A 17275-nucleotide genomic window follows, 5' to 3' on the forward strand; every position below is an offset into this window, starting at 1 on the left:
TGTAGAATTAGTTTAGTTTTGCATGACTTGAAGTTTATACGCTGGTCTTTTAGTTTGTTAGTTTCTTGTGGCGAAAAAAGCTCACTGTTATTAGAGAAAGGCATTCATTTCAAAGGTTTCCAGTCATGTAGATGGAGCAAAGAGGTTTCCCAATCGTCAGATCAATAGAATAAGGACATGACAGTGATTCCATACACACACAAATAAACTTTTTGAAGAAGTTAGTTGTGTTGATTCATTCATGCAGGGCAAATTGTGAAGAAAAAAAAATACCCACAGTACAGATACCCGCAATTTTCTTTTTTCAAGCGGCATTTGTTTGGGACTGCTGTTATCATGCCATCATTTGAGAAGCAGCAGTATATAGTGTGACAGCTCGGGGGCCTGTCTGTCTGTTCTGGCTTGTGTGGGGGGGGGCCACACATGAGACGAGTCATTGAGGAGGTATAGCGGCTATAAGGGGAAAAAGGCCAACATTAGATTTAAGTTTCATGGAGCAGCATCCTAATGCACAGACATGGATGTGTTAAATGCCTCGGGGAGCACATTTATTTTAAAGCTTCAAATAATCCCTTCTGGGCTTTGATTGCATCTGGTGGTGTGATCTTACTGCAACTCAACACTGTGTGTGTGGACAGACATGTGCACTGTGGCATGAGTGGTAAGTCTAAAGGGCACTTACTGTATGACTTAATGTACTTTTACCTTAATACCTTCACTTCTGACACACCTGTAAAACCTGTAGCTTTGCACACAAAGTTGTTTTAAACATACATCGTTCTCAACGCAATCGTGGATGCACTAAAAGTATGAACCGCCTACAACAGTGTTAGTTGAGGTGCCAGCTGGTTGGGGTTTGCTACATAAGGTTAATTAAATATGCAGTGATTGACAGCTTGCATGTCGAGCTGAAAGGATAAAATAGCAGCCTTATCTTTGACCATTCAGTTTGACAAGATCTTACAACGTGAGCAACTATTACTTACTTAGAAATCTGTACCATAATCAAAATATCTCAGGAGTTTGCTTTCCATATCATTTATATGAAAATTAAAATCATTGCTGAAGGATACACAGGTACACTGATGACACTTGTCCATTCAAGGAACATTACGGTAAACAGATCAGTAGGATTGAGTAAAAAGTCAAAACGGACCATCAAAATACATTAGAACAGAATCTATGTTATCGTTGTTACGTTTTTGAAGATCTAATCAATTACACATACACACTCAATAACACTGATGACATTAATCAATAAACGACCAGGTTACTTGTTTGTGGCCAGGAAAAATAACAGTAGATCCAGTGCCTGTGTCAACATGCCAATGAACAAGTAAAACACATTAAAATCTGGACGACTTTCTAGTGGATTCATTTCACCATTATCTCCTGGATGGAGGACAACGGAAAATGGGACTGAATAACTCTTAGGATGTAATCAATCAAAAATACTGCTTAATTCAGTAGTGGTTTGACACAGAAGTACTATTTGAATTACTGGCGGAGTGTAAAAAAAAAAAAAAAAACACTGAGTTGATTTCCATACAGCATACAAAAGAACTCTTTAGAAAACCATGATGAATGACTTGATGATAATGGTCATACTGGAGAATGAATCACTGCTAAGGCTCACTGTTGACATAGGGAAATGTGTCCTAATACATCAGTGAGTGGTGCGTCGGACCATTTATCTCAATGACGTGCTGGAGGACGTATCAGTGGACAGTGGAAACACTGGTGGAATACCCACATCAGCTTGACTTACAATTGGTAAATGGAAATGCTAATCGCTCATTTGACAAGGGAAAAGGAGGCTCCGTTAATTGCTGCAGGAGGACTCACTAATAGACGGATGTAAAACCCCTAATCACAGAATGACAGACAGATTATGGACTTGGAGCGTGACCACACCAGTATACAGGGCTATTATACAACTTTAAATGTGTTGTGGAAATGGGCCTGCTTTTCCCCTCAAGGCAGTGTTTTTATGCATATTTTAACTGCACGCCAAAACCAGATGGAAGCCAATTGGGAGACTATGGCAGATTACGTGATCCTTGAGAAGGGTGTGCTTTTTAAAGATAACCACACAGCTCTTTTGTATTGGCCGTATGGCTGTCAGAAATGAATATGTAAATTTGCCTCAACCAGTTAATATTTATGTGTCTTAGTTTACTTAGAGTTAGACTCGCAATATGTATTTTAAAAAAAAAACTGTGCCAAAGCAAAAGATGCTAGGTGATCTACTCTGAGCCACAAGCTTACCAAAAAATAATGCACTCACACACACACACACACACACACACACACACACACACACACACACACACACACACACACACACACAAATACAAAAAGACACAGTTATACACTAACATGCACACACACACACGTACCCCTATGTGGACCCTTACTTCCACGGATGACAAATACACACTCAATACAATACAGATGCTTAGAAGAGGCAACTGAACAGCTGAAAGTCACCGTGCGTATTCCCATGTCACCGCTGTAAGGCGCGCTTCCTTTCATGCCACTGATAGTCGTAATATCCCTCTTTCACTGGAACAAAAGTTTCTGTCAAAACAAACACACACGCACACATGCACACACACACACACACACACACACACACACACACACACACACACACACACACACACACACTCACAGAAGCGCCAGCAGTGCTCGCAACGATTCATTTTATCTTTTGTGGCACAGCTCGTGTTGAGTGTAGGAAACCTCTGAGCTGTCTAGAGTAATGTCTGCCTCTACTAAAGTCTATCCACTGGGAGAAAGTGGAGACAGTGTTTTATAAGAGCTGAGTGACAATAATCATGGAGCGGTTTTACAGCAAGACGGTCTTTAGAAGGATTTAAATGTCATCACTGAAAATAACTAAACATTTGTCAATGCTTCACACAATATGTATGTATATATGCATTAACAATATGCCATTCAAATGCACACACATGTATAGGTACAGTTATTCATTTTCCTTTATTTATCCTCGAAAGATCAATTGAGGGGTGACCCTCATTTACAAAGATGTCGAGTAAAATTACAATACACACACACACACAATGCAAATATACAACAAGCTGACAAAGAGACAGAAACCATTAAAATATTCAGATCAAATGGGTGAATCAGAACATTAACCAAACCAATTGCAGATGGAGTTATACTTAGATAAAGATGAGTACATATAAGTCTGAGAGTATGTGCTCAAAAGGCAGTAGAATATATTGAACCTGTGATACATATAAGGGCTAAAAAAAAAAATGTTTTTCATGGATTTGAGGTGCGGGGATGTGGGTTTTTAAACGTCCCCTGTTTTGGTTTTGGCCTCTAGTAGTGCTACAGGGCTGTGAGTAACACAACTCACAAGAAAACTCAACATTGCCTTTCAGTCACTTTCGTAGTGACTCAAATATTTTTTCTTTATCATGAGCATCATTTTAAATGTACAGTCTCATGCCCCACTGTTATTTAACAGTTCATATGCAAAATGCCTGAACTGCTGTCTGAACTATTCTCCGTATTGTGTGCCTGCACCATGCACCCATTGGACTGTTTTGATTTTACTCTTGTCTGTGTGAGCTATGTATGCCCAAGCAGGTGTCTTTCAAATTATGGTAACGGTGTCTGTAATGGATCCTTAACCGTGTTTTACTGTGAACATACCCCGAAGGCCACAGAAGAGCAGACCCATTAACACTGCCTGAAACCCGAACCCCCCCCCCCCCTCCATCTCTGTTGATACGTGTCCAGATAAGACTGACGCACTACTCTCCCCCTCCCACAACAGGGAAGAGAAGAAAGTTACCTTACCCATTCCCTCTCCCCTATAGTTTGTGTAGGCTGCTGACATCAGTTTGCTTTTAGAAGGAAGTGATTGTCCCAAGGTGTCAGAGGTGACTCAGGGTTATCAATAGGTGACATCATGACCTGACCCCCCACTCCCCCCTCCCCCCCTCGGCGTCTGCTCAGGTGTTGTCTCCTGTCAATGCAGAGATTTGTATCCTGTCCACTCACACACTGACACACACACACACACACACACACACACACACACGCTTTTCACATTCTATATTTAGAAAAATGTTAGTCTCACGCCTTGAAGCAACAGTGATTTTATAGGTGGAGTAAGCGATTCTGGAGAACGCTTGTTGACAAAATTACTTGTTGTACATAATGTGTGGTGTGGCCTGAAAAAAATAAACGTGTTTAATAATAAACAGCCTAGGCTCTGTAAACAGCCATGTTTCTAGCTACGGTGGGCCCCCTTTGTTTACATATCCATTTACAGAGCCTAGGCTGTGTATGAACATACTTTTTTTTTCAGAGCACACGCAGTAAGGACAGGTAGCGGAATGTGAGAAGAATTATTCACAGATTTTTTTTACAAAAAGTCATTTTTACAACAAGCTTTTATTCCAGAATTGCTGACACTAAAAAAATTCATCGTGGTCCAGGGAGTGATACTGCTTTTTTTTGGGGGGGTAATGAGATCCATAACAGTGGCTTGTAATGTAGAGCACTGTATTCCTGCCCCCATGTAGTACCACTGCATAATAGAAAGCCTTATGGAAGAATCCTGTTAGGGCCTTCTTCTTCTTCTTTTTAAAGACTTCTTTGAAAATAACTTTCACTGTGTTAGTAGAAAAGGTGCCCTTGAACTGGGGAAAGCGAGTGAAGTTCCACATGAGGATTGTGCATTGAGGAGCGAGTGGCGCGCTAGGATTTGACGTCTCCTTTTCGAGTGTCTTTATGGAGCAGAATGGAGCTAAGCCCGTCTTAAGCACAGGCCTCCACTGTCTCTGCTCCCATTCTTTCTCTCTCTCTCTCTCTCTCTCTCTCTCTCTCTCTCTCTCTCTCTCTCTCTCTTTCTCTTCTGTACACCCGAGGGACGACTCCTCTCTTTTTATTGCACCACCATGTGTGTTGTCATAGAATACTAATAGTTTATGGGACCCAGCTCTACTGCCAAGAGCCTTCTTTTGTATTAAAAAAAAAATAATTTGGATTGAGTAAGACACCTAAGCAACTCACAATGGACTCGTAATAAATATTTAATATGTTTTGGTGAAGTTATATCAAATATTTTTCTGTGTTGTTACAATGAGACATTTGGACCGCATGCTGATTGTTGACGTTTCCATTGTATTATTGAATATTCTAGTCATTATGGGATTTGCTGATTGGCCTCTTTGTATCAATGTATTGAACTGATTGACCATCTAGTCTCTGTGGGTATGTTTATGAAATAGTGATACAATTATTTTATTTAAAAACCAAAAATCACTTATTTGACCTCTTGGCCATGGATGACACATTTAATAAAATCATACTTTCAAAGCGCTCTGCCTGAGGGAGAGATACTGCAGCTCCTTCCTTCCTGCTGCTGTCAGACTTTCCATTCAACACTGCACCCAGTAGACCACACACACACACACACACACACACACACACACACACACACACACACACACACACACACGTTTGATAACTTAATTTTCCTGCCAGTTGCAACATCCCACTTACTGCTGTAACACTGCAGTGGGATTAATAACGGATTATCTCATTTCATCTCTTAACAATTTACCTGCTGGCTCGCTATCAAGTTTCACCTTAGTAAAAAGCAATGTGTGGTTTCTGTGCGGTACTTTGTGTTTTTATGAAAGCGAACCAAGACACTTCTTTCACAGTTATCTTAGTGTTGTCCTCCATTGGACCATTGTACCATTGGACACCAGCCCTATTACTCATTCCTCATCCTTTTTTTTTTTTTTACACGTTTGTACATTGCGGCATTATGCTAGAAGCCAGCAGGTGGCACGGGACATATAATCACATGATGTATCAATTCTGTGCAGAATCTGACACCCACAGACAGACAGAGACCCCCCCCCCCTCCTCCCCTACCACTGTACTGGATGTACCAATCCAATGGTGTGCACAACATGTTACGTAACACCTGCTAGCACATAGAGTAGTGTTATTCATCTAGAGTGTGTGTGTGTGTTAAACATTGTACTGCGGGGAATCTTATGTCCTAAATTACCAGTTCCTTGATGTTGAAATGCCCCCTCATTTGCTTCTCTCCCTCAGTCTCTGACAAATATAAAACCAAGCCTATTTCTTCTCCTCCGAGAAACAAAAAGAAATTCGGAACAGACTCTATGTGCTCATTGTTATGGGGTTTTCCTAAGACAATACGACTGTCCACACAAAAACACACACACACACACAGCTGGCATAAATACCTCCCTATGATGGGTCACATGTATGTGTTGTATGGGGAGGGCGCATGTATATTCTATTTCCAGAAGCAGTCCTGAGCCACTTTAATCCCCCCACCTTGCCTCCATTGCCATGGGGGGGGGGGGGGGAAGAGAAAGAAAGAAAGCCCCCCCATAGCAGCCTGCCCAACCCACTGTAGAGAGAGCAATGTTGCTGAGATTGAGTTGCAAGTTTCACTGAAAATAGATTGGGACTGAGTCTTTAGTCGGGGAGAAGAGAAAGAGGGGTTTGATTAAGACGCTTTTCAGCAGAGGAGACAGCGCTACGCTGCAGGGGAAAAAGACTAGACTTTTAGGCGTTTTACTGAGGTAAGACCTCATGTTGAGTGTGTGTGTGTGTGTGCATGTGGGTGCATGTGCAGAGATGTAGGTGTGTGCACATGTTGCTGGAGCTGGTTAATACAGACAAACGATGCATCTGCGTAGGTCCCGGCTTTTCCGGCAATATTTTGCAAACATAAAGTTGATAACTTACTTAGAATGTGTTAAACCCACTTTGACAGCATGGATTATCTTGTACAGATGAGTCATAAAGAAAATCTAAAAAAATATATATATTTATTTTTTATTTTTACATATCACCACAAACAGTTAAAAAAAGGAAAGCAGCACACTTGCAACTATTTTGTTCTTTTTCCCAAAGTAATTGTTTCACTACCTTCAAAAACATCACCTCTTTTTAAAGCTATGGTAGTGCGTTACTTCTGTTGCCCCCGTGAGGAATTCTGAGTAATTACAACAACACTGTCGGTGCATCTACATATTACCTCCACTACCCTTTTCATTACTGCATATAATTCTTGCTTTGAAAGTTGAAATGACACATTTAGTTTCACTTCAATTTAATCCATGGCCATGTTGTTGATAACCTACCTAAATGTCCTTTTTCCCCATGGTATCAGGGCCCTAGTTATGAAATAATGTAAAATGCACATGGAATTCTCTGCAGGAAAAACTGAACTGAGTATATTTATTTCCCCCCCGAAGCCTAAGCTGTATGTGTGTGCGTGTGTGTGTTGCAGTCAAGTGTGTATTTGTGTACGCAGGGTGTGAAGAGCAGGCCAGGGATGGGTGTCGGGTGTGAACTGAACATTTTCATGTGGTGAACCTTTTTCATCGCACTCAAACCCCGCCAGTGGATCCACCACATTCAAACCCACATACGCTTTTATATTTGAAATTCTAGTCAGTTTCTCTGAGCCCTGTTGTCCCATGACACCACATACACCATGCTGTATAAGGTGGAAATGTGTGGAAAATGATGCAGAAGACTTCTTGAATTTTCTATTTGATGTGATGGTAAAGCGGCATTGGTTTGGAATAGTTCACTCAATGCAGGCAAAGTATACACTAGCTTCAAGCTAAAATGTGTGTGACATTGCTGACATTTGTCCCACTTTGAAGCTATTTAAAATGAATCAAGTATTCCAGTCTAAGGTGAAATGAGACCCAGGGGCTGCAGAAAGTGTGTCTGTGTACATGGATGTGTATTACACACTGTAATACATATAGTCATATGCCCATGCTCATGAGGTGTACCTATGTCTATGCATGTGCAAGCTTCTGTTTTGTTGAACTTATGCATACACATACTGTATGTGCATAAACTGCATATAAATGATTTTGTTTTATCAAAGCAGCTGCTACATCCTTATTGCATCATAATATATATATTAAAGGTTAATAGTCTGGTGTCTATGGGTAGTCTCAAATGACTACATGTAAACGTGTATGTGACAATGCTGTTGATGAGGGCTTTCCATCATGCATTGTTTTGTTTGTGCAGTCATTGTTTTATTTGTATTATGCAAGTTCAAACTTGCACACATGAAAGATGCAATTGCATTGCATTATGGGAGTTGTAGGATGCAGGTTTTTTTTTTTTTTTCTATCAACTTAACTATACAACACACACAAAAAGTATAGGGAGTTTGAAAATACTGAGAAATACCATGAATATTGTAATTTCACAGAGTATGGAGTGTTTTTGATTGCTATTTTACATTATTTGACCTAATAATCGATTCTCAGTCCTTTGATACTAAATCACACTCTCGTCTCTTCAAACACATTGCAGCACTGTAACTGTTGTGGTGTATGCTCTGCTACCGTTATCCATACTTGCTCTGGGCCTGTTTGGTTTATATACTGTCTGTTTGAGGAAAGGCACTGTTGGTTGTGTTGTGTGCTGTGTACATGTCTGTCTATGCTCTAGAATATGTCATCACGTGTGTCCCTCCATTATTAAAACATATAAACTGAAATGTTCTGATCTCTGCAGACAGGATTTCACTGCTACAGTATGAGCTAAACTTAGAGCAAGCTGGAGGTGTGTGTGTGCTATATCAGACACATCTCATATTTTTTTTATAATTTCTTTTTAAACACGTCTGGCTATTTGAGCCCATGTGGCTGCTGCTAACTGCCAACTTTTCTGTCTGTCACCTCTCAGTTGTGGGTGTGTCGGTCTGAATATATTTAATTTCCTCTTTTCTGCGCCCACTGTAATAATAATTTTTTTTTCACATTAGCCCAGCCAAGCTCTTTTTTTACCTTGCCATTTCTTCATAAGATGACGCTTAATGGTTAGTTAGCTTCTGTTCCATTCTCACATTAAGTCTCTGAGGACAATTTATATTCTGTCCCCTTAATTTCTATCTGCTCTGGAAACAGCATGGTGCTAGTTATAATAATTAGTCTTCCCATTGCGTTCTACTTTAAGCAAGAAGCCAAGACGGGTCACTTTGAGATAGTATTTTTTTTCAAAGCGGGGAGAGGGAGGCGCAGGCGGTTGAAGCAGAGATTTTTCGTGGATGCAGCCGCACTGCTGCTAAAACAAATGCTGTCTCTTTATTCCGCTGTACTGCTAAATCTTGCAGTGGAGTTATGCTAGCGCCGAACATTTGGGAGCCAGCGGGGCTTGTTGAGCGCATGAATAAAAGAGTTCCTGGGGTGGAGTGGTGCAGGATCCTGCTGAGACAGATTTAGATCTTGAAACAGGAGGGAGGAGAGAGACAGAGAGCGAGAGAGAGAGGCAGAGAGAGAGAGAGAGAGAGATAGAGAGAGAGAGACAGAGAGAGACAGAGAGAGAGAGAGAGAGACAGACAGAAAGAGAGAGGCAGAGAGAGAGAGAGAGTGATGAAAGAGAGTCAAAATAACTGCTGCTGCTGCTGCTCGGACTGCTGACCATCTGCATTGAGTCCCACACAAGTCAAAACATCCCTTTCACTTTTCTGCGTTTAAAGGCACACTATGTGACTTTTGGTGTGTCAGAGAAATGAAACATGTCTAAGGTATAATTCTTATGAGTGAATAAACAAACTTTCCTCATAGGGAAATGGGATCCCTGGCACACTGTTTGAAGTGTGAAAAGCTTCCTGGAAATAAACTGTTTCACTGTTGTGTTCACAAGCATAGTCTAGTCTGACGTTTTGGTTCCAGGTGCTTCAAAATTATAAATTCATTTTGTTTTGGGTTATGATTGTAGATTATTTAATACTAAGAATTACCTGTAGGGTAAATCCGTTTTGTGAACTCACTGCAGGCTCTGCAAATGTAAACAAACCCCCCCTTCCCCTGAAACTGCATAGTGCACCTTTAACAAAACAGGACAATGCGCAATGACACAAATCCTCTAAACACATGTATTTTTTACTGTTTGTATGTGTAACCAAACCTCTCTCTATCTCTCTCTCTCCTTAGCCGACCTGGTCTAGCTATGCCCCTCCAGCCAGCCAGCTACGCTATGTAAGAGCTTGGCTTGTGTAATGGTCCAGGTTTTGCATTCTTTTCCGCGGTGCCAGCTTTGTGACCTGTCTGTGTGTGTGTGTGTGTTTGTGTGTGTTGATGTTCCAGCTGAACTCTCCCATGAACTCGGTCAGCAGCTCGGAGGACATCAAGCCTCCGCTGGGGCTGAACGGTGTGATGAAGGTCCCCGCCCAGCCCTCGGGCACCATGCTGTCGCTCACCAAACACATCTGTGCCATCTGTGGAGACCGCTCCTCAGGTGAGTGCTGTGGTAAACAAACACTTTAAAAGGTGCAGTCAGCAGCGCTTCTGGAGAATGCTTGTTGTCTAAAATCAATTCCTGTAAGAAAAAGCTGTGAATATCTCCATCATCACCATACGCTTCCTGTGTGTGCACTGAAAAAATAATCTGGTATTCATACACAGCCGTAAACTAAAGGGTGTGTTAGCAAATGGACCCGCTGAGCTATAGCCATATGCCAGTTTTACAGAGCCTAGGCTGTGTATTAACACCAGATAATTTTTTCAGTACACGCTACGGACAGGTAGAGGATCGTGAGGAGATATTCACTGGTTTTGACAAAAAAATTGATTGGGACAACAAGCATTCTACAGAATAGCTGACTGCACCTTTAATGACCATATGCATTGTCATCACAGGGGGCGTTGCACAATGGCACATACTGAGGTGGAAACCATTGAATGTAAATGATATGATGTTTGTTAAGCCCCTGTAAACCTCAGATCCACAAAATCCTTGTACTTCTGTAATTTGAGGAGTTATTTGCATAATAATTAGCATCTGCAAGAGTAAGCCTATGTATAAATATATTGTCATTTAAGTTGTATAAAATGAGGCAGGCTATGGTCTGTTCTTATGACACAATAGGTATTTTAAACCAATCACTGCAGTTCTCTGCCCAAATCCTTCTACAAGAACAATGACTGTTCCATGGAGACCCTTTGATACGGCAACACCAACACAATCCTGTCAAATGGTCTAGACAGTAAAGTTTTTTTTTTTAAACTAAGTTTTAAAATATTTATGAACATTTATTTGCAATCAGATGTTTCTACAGGCTTATTGAGACACCTAACTTTGATATGAAATATTGATTTAGACTGTTTTACTGTTTTAGGCTTTAAGGTAGTGTTTTGAAATAGTGACTTTTGGGAAAACGATCAAAGAGTTGCCAGTGTGTTGTGTTACGTAAAAAAAAAACTATTTTTAGATTTTCTTTATGACTCATCTGTAACAAAATATCCCATGATGTCAAAGTTGGCTTAACACAATCCAAATAAAAGCATTGAAGTTTAAAAAAGTTACATAAAGTTCAAATGATTGGAGATAGCTATTTAAAAGTGCACATGAGTCGAAGCCTCACCAGGGGATGTTATGTATAATTCAGGGACGGATCGTGTGTATGGGGAAAGGTATAAAAATAATTCCTCAGCAGCTGGGATCACACAAGACTCCAAATGAAAAGAAAGTGCTACTATACCCAGCGTCTTTACTAAAAGTCGGTGGTGTGACCACACTGAGAAACCTCCGGAGAAGATCCAAAGATGAACTTAGGCTAGAGCTTGACCACAGTTACATAACTACACACTGCAGCCCTTTGGAGTGGGAGATCTTCTTGGAAGGACAACAGTCGGCGGACATTTTTCACAAATCTGGGCTAAATGGCAACGAGGGCCAGGGAAGAAGCCACTCTAAGCACCATGAAAAGAAACTGAGGCAAACGGTGGTATATGGTCTGTTGGTATGGTCAAAGCAAAAAGCTCCGTTCAAGCTTGGACTGAAATAGACAAGTGCTGTGTCTGAGGCAAACCAGGCAAAACCCATCACTCAGCTCACAGTAGTCCTACTGTGGAGCCTGGTAAAGACAGCAGCATAATTTTATTTTTTAAATTTTTTTTGCAGCGGGCCGACTTGAGGCAAACAGAAGCACCTGTTTTAAAGCGACAGATTGATTTTTGTTACAAAGTAGCAGTGCAAGTGCAAGAAATACTGCTACATCTCAGCTTGGAGGCCTTCAGATAGGACTGTTAAGATACATTCTACAGACCTCGGGGGGGAGGGGGGGTGGGGCTAATGTGTTGATACATGATAACAGAGTCTCATGTCAATACTTCTGTGGGAACTGACGACTGTATGAATGACAGGGCGATCACATTTCGGACCTTTTTGAAGATCACTTTCACATCCAAATATATTTATGAGTGATGCAGGTGGTTCAAAACCTGCAAGATAGGACCTGCATTATCTTTAAAAAGTAATCGCTACATCTAAACCCTGCTTACACTGCTCTCATGTGGTAGCATGGCTGAACATGGCTGCATACTATATCTTGTCACACATACGTATTTGTGTAGCTAAAGTTCATTCATAATCGCATAAAAACCATTATCAGTGTTATTTCTTGGACATATTGTGGCCCTTGACAGAGCACATGCTCACTCAGTGCTAACTTTGAGCTCAAGGCTAATAACTCATATACAGTACAGCAGCCGTCTTCGCAAATTCGTCTGTATTATTTTCTTTCACACGGTCAACAAATAACCCTGTGTTGAAATTAAATGTTGTTGTATTTTTTTTCTTTCTTTCAGTGGTTAACTCTGAAAAATGTTTGAGCCTTTGGGGTTGAGGCTGGGGTATGTAATTGAATGGACATATTTAGTGTCATCCTGCGTCATCGGACACAAGGGGACAAATCAAAACAACAGTTTTCCAGTGGAGTCATGCTTCATCTCACTGCGCTCGGAGGCTTTATTTATCTTCTCTGGTGGTCTGACCTGGCCCAGACGAAGCAACAAAGAAACAGTTTGAGCAACAACACTGGAGAATGCAAATGGACTTCATCCGTCATAAATAACACAAAGGGGCCGTTTGAGAACAGCGTGAGACAGCAGCGTAACGTGAATCCAGGAGGCCCCCTGCAGTTTACCTTCACTTAAGGCCTCTCTATTTCTTCCCTATAGCCACTTCAGCGTGACCTCCCAAACACACAGTATGTTCACGTTGATAGGGCTTTGATCACAAATTGCTCTTTTTCTACCATTAGAAGATGGTTCCTGCGTGCCTGTGTACAGTATGTGTTAGTATGTTATCTCAGACTGTTGAGGGTTTTGTTCTCAGTTCTATAGAAAATCCAGGCTATTAAAGGTGGGGTCAGCAATCTGGAGAACGCTTGTTGTCAAAAATCAGTGAATACCTCCTCACGATCAACTAGCTGTCAGTACTGTGTGTGTGTGTGCTGAAAATACTGTTAACTCTGTAAACAGGCATGTTAGCTACAGTGGGCCACCTTTTGTTTACATACCCGTTTACAGAGCCTAGGCTGTGTATTAACACCAGATTTCTTTTCCAGCGCATATACTGTACTGACAAGTAGCTGATTGTAGGGAGACATTCACTAATTATGACAAAAAGTGATTTTGAAAACAATCAGTTCTCCAGAATCACTGAATCCACATTTAAAGTTGCAGTGCACGCCATGATCAGTGTGCTGTTCTGGTGATTGGAGAGGTGTTACTACACTCAACAGCAAACAAGAAGAGCGACTGACAGCGACGGATGCTTCTGGCGACATCATGCTGTCACCACACTGACAACCCTAATGTGTCAAATAGATGGAAAGACACTGGAACACTATTCATCAGAAAAGGAGTACATACTCTATATATAAAATGCAGTATACAAACTCTCTCGGTCTCTCTCCTTCTCTCCGCAGGGAAACACTATGGCGTGTACAGCTGCGAGGGCTGCAAAGGCTTCTTCAAGAGGACGGTGCGTAAGGACCTGTCTTACACCTGTCGCGACAACAAGGACTGTGTGATAGACAAGCGCCAGAGGAACCGCTGCCAGTACTGCCGCTACCAGAAGTGTTTAGCCATGGGCATGAAGAGAGAAGGTACAGCACATACCGTTGAGGACAAAGTCCCACTTACCCACCCCTTCACACCTCTACTAATCCACATAGACACACATGTAGACACACAACTACACACAACAAAGGGCCCTGTTCTCGGAAATGAGGAAGCAGTGTTATAGTGCATGTGATTCATAGATGGTGGTATTATTGTGACTAGAAAACAAACGCACACAAGGAAACACACACACACACACACACACACACACACACAGCCAGACTTGAGCACACATATAGGCAGCCTTTATAACATAAGCTAATATGGTCAGATACATTGTCACGTCGTCCGTTTTAAACAACTTTACTGTCCGCCGTCGTTTACTGCCAATTTTGGGAGAATCCAGACTGACCTAATTTGGCAATATACTCCAAACTAATGTGATTTTGGTTGTGTTCCAAGTAACACATCTTCTAAGAAGATGTCAGCATACTCACTGTGACTTCAAGTTCATTCATGTAATGCCGTCCAGTCCCTGCCTCAAACGTAACCTGGCCGTAGAATTATACACATAACTTTAAATAGTACGATGAGTTTTGACGTGAGAGCAGAATACGTCGCTGCCCATTAGTAAAACCATTAGTTACAAACCTACTACTTTATAATGATAATATTAATAATAATATCATTGGATTTTGTTTGATTTAAGATTGCACTTACATACAACATCAAGTTTAGAAGATGTCCATTTTTGCTTGCTTTGTTAAGCAACTTTTCCCTACTGCCGCTATGTAACACTACAGGAGCATCATGTAGCACCATGCTGTACATTGCCTTCATAGGCTCTGTTTTATTTTGAAATGTTAGACATTACTCACTTCTTTTAGGGGAAATAACACATTAAGCTCTTGCCATATTGCTGCATGATGAAACACAGTAAGGGTTTGTTGGAACAGACATCTGCACACAAGGAGAAATAACGGAGACCGGAGATAGTGCTGTGTGAATTCCTGCCTCCTTCGTATCCTCTGTTCCTCTTGTGTTGCTCCTGGTGATTTGTATGGACGGCACAGTCTACCTAGTTATTGCGTTCACAAACACAAACTGTTATTTTGCAGGACACTCAACGCACAAGATTCAATCACAGTACTCCCAATTGGATAATGTCTCGTAATTGCATGGGGTCAGTTAAAAACGTGCACCACACTCCTCAAATTAGAGGCAAGAGGATGGAATGTGCATCATGCTCCTGCTCTTCTCCCCAATGAATGCAGAGATTAAATCAGTCATGGTGGGGCCACATACACACAACATGGAGTTGTGGAGGACAGACTGTGAATCAAACGTTCACTGCTTTCAAATCATATTTCCAGTGTTCCATTTAAATGTGGTTTATATAATTTAATTCAAACAGGCATTTATAGAGTAGAGATGCAAGGCTTTTTGCTATTTATGTATGGTCTGCCCCCTAAACAATTACAAAAAATACAACTGGACATTCACTTTGAATTCCTGACCACTTAAAGGCATACTTGAACGTTTAAGAGTCGGATACAATATAGTCCTAATGTGGATAGGAAAGGGCTTCATTTCATCACTAAAGGAATGACACAATTCTATATTTGTATATCAAGTAACCTATGCATAGGCCTAGTTTTGTGCGGAACTAAACACAACTGTTTAAACCAGCAACCAACTGAACTGTATGGCCAGGCCAAATCTGCACCAGATGTTGTGGTATGTCAATCAGTAATGAATGTGCCTTCTTATATATGCCGCATAAGTGCCTTTGACCGATCACAGGTTAGGAAAAAGTTAAATAACGATATAGCCATTGTCTAAAACAATCCTAAACAGAACAAAACTATTCAAATCATAATTAAAAAGTGCTTTGTAGGTTGTCATATCTTCCTTTACACATTTCCTTCAGTGTTTTTCAGCTTGTTGAAGTGAACACACAGCTCTCATCATCGTGATCACATGAGGCGCATGGCGTGACATTATCACGAGTCCGTCAGACACATCCGTTAACAAAATCTAAGGTCTCTCGCTCGAGCAAAATCTCGAAGAAAACAAGAAAATCATAAAGGATTTAATTTACTGGGCCTTGAGCTGAGTGTGTATATATAAGACTTAAGGCATTCACACAAAGACATTCCCCCTTTAATGGATCACATGATTGATTGCATCCACTTCCTTCTCTCTCAATAAACGAGCCTGGCTCTTGAGGAACCGACAGTGTTGATTTTAAAACGATGTGTTATTGTGCGGTGCTGCTGCATTTAAACGCTCTCCGGTCTCTTTAAAAAGTGACGCTGACTTGTAAACACTGAGTTGGTAAATGCCTGCTGTGATTGTGGTACAAATAAAAAAAAAACACCACAGAGGAGATATTACAGAGCCGATCAGACCAAGGGAAGACTCGTATGGATGTTGCTAGGAGGGAGGGTAAATATCAGGGCGGTCAGGTGTGAATTCTAACACTCCACGAGAGTGTTAAAATGATATTAGCGCTCTCAGCAGTGGCTGTTAGGCACTCTTTCGCACATTGGACAAATCAATCGCTGCCTCTCACCATCATGGTCACCGCGGTTTCACAATACAGATACACAGTCTCACTGAGCAATGGATGCATGGGTCCAGCCAGGGGAGCTGAGATCAAAAAGGTGTTGACCAGGTGTGTTTTGGGTTCAGGTGCGTGTGTGTGTGTGAGTGTATGTATGTAGCTTTAATGTTAAAAGCTGCGTGAACATAGACGGATACATGTTTTTTTTTGTTTTTGTTGGATAAATGCATTTTGAAGGCTATTCTATTCAAGCCCCAATTTGTCGTGCCCTGTACTTGGCCTCCCCTCTCCCCCTCTCCCTCTCTCCCTCTCACTTTTATTTATATCATTGTATGGGCTATTTTACTCCTTTCAAGGATATTATCATTTACTGCCTTTTTTTTGCCTCACTCGCAGCGCAAGCCTAAGCCTCCCCCTCTTACCCTAAGGGCCGTGGTTAGAGAACAAGGCAGCGGTAGCCCAACAGGCTAAGCGAATCCACAGAAAAACAGGATTAAATGAATTTATGCTTCTCCCAGTCAGGAGAGCAGAGGAGAGGAGTAAAGGGGGGAGTGGGGGGGGGGGGTAGAATAAAGCTAACATGATTTCAGCCCTCCTCACCTCTCGCTGACTCCAATACAAGTATTCTACCCTTGGGCTGACCTCCATAGCCAGACAGCAGTTCCTCTAAAATGGGGCCCCTTTCCCCCTCTCTCCTCCTCTAACAACTCCCCCCCCCCGCACACACCCAATCCAACAAGACCACGGCCTATAGGATTCAGGACTTGGAATAGAAACCAGAGTA

At 41.5% G+C, this 17275-nt stretch overlaps 1 protein-coding gene across 3 annotated transcripts in view; it reads left to right on the forward strand.

Moving 5' to 3' along the window:
• The window catches only part of rxraa (retinoid X receptor, alpha a), a 114302-nt gene that overhangs the window by 72620 nt on the left and 24407 nt on the right, over window positions 1-17275 (forward strand). For 2 of the 3 annotated variants that reach the window (XM_080047178.1, XM_080047179.1), the window contains exons 4-6: window positions 10011-10055; window positions 10164-10314; window positions 13790-13969. In XM_080047178.1, coding sequence (XP_079903304.1) covers window positions 10011-10055; window positions 10164-10314; window positions 13790-13969 — 376 coding nt within the window. The remainder of the gene's footprint in view (window positions 1-10010; window positions 10056-10163; window positions 10315-13789; window positions 13970-17275) is intronic. The other variant, XM_080047180.1, reaches the window with a different exon arrangement.

This window comes from Ammodytes marinus (genome assembly GCF_949987685.1).
Source record: "Ammodytes marinus genome assembly, chromosome: 18".
Lineage (NCBI taxonomy): Eukaryota > Metazoa > Chordata > Actinopteri > Uranoscopiformes > Ammodytidae > Ammodytes > Ammodytes marinus.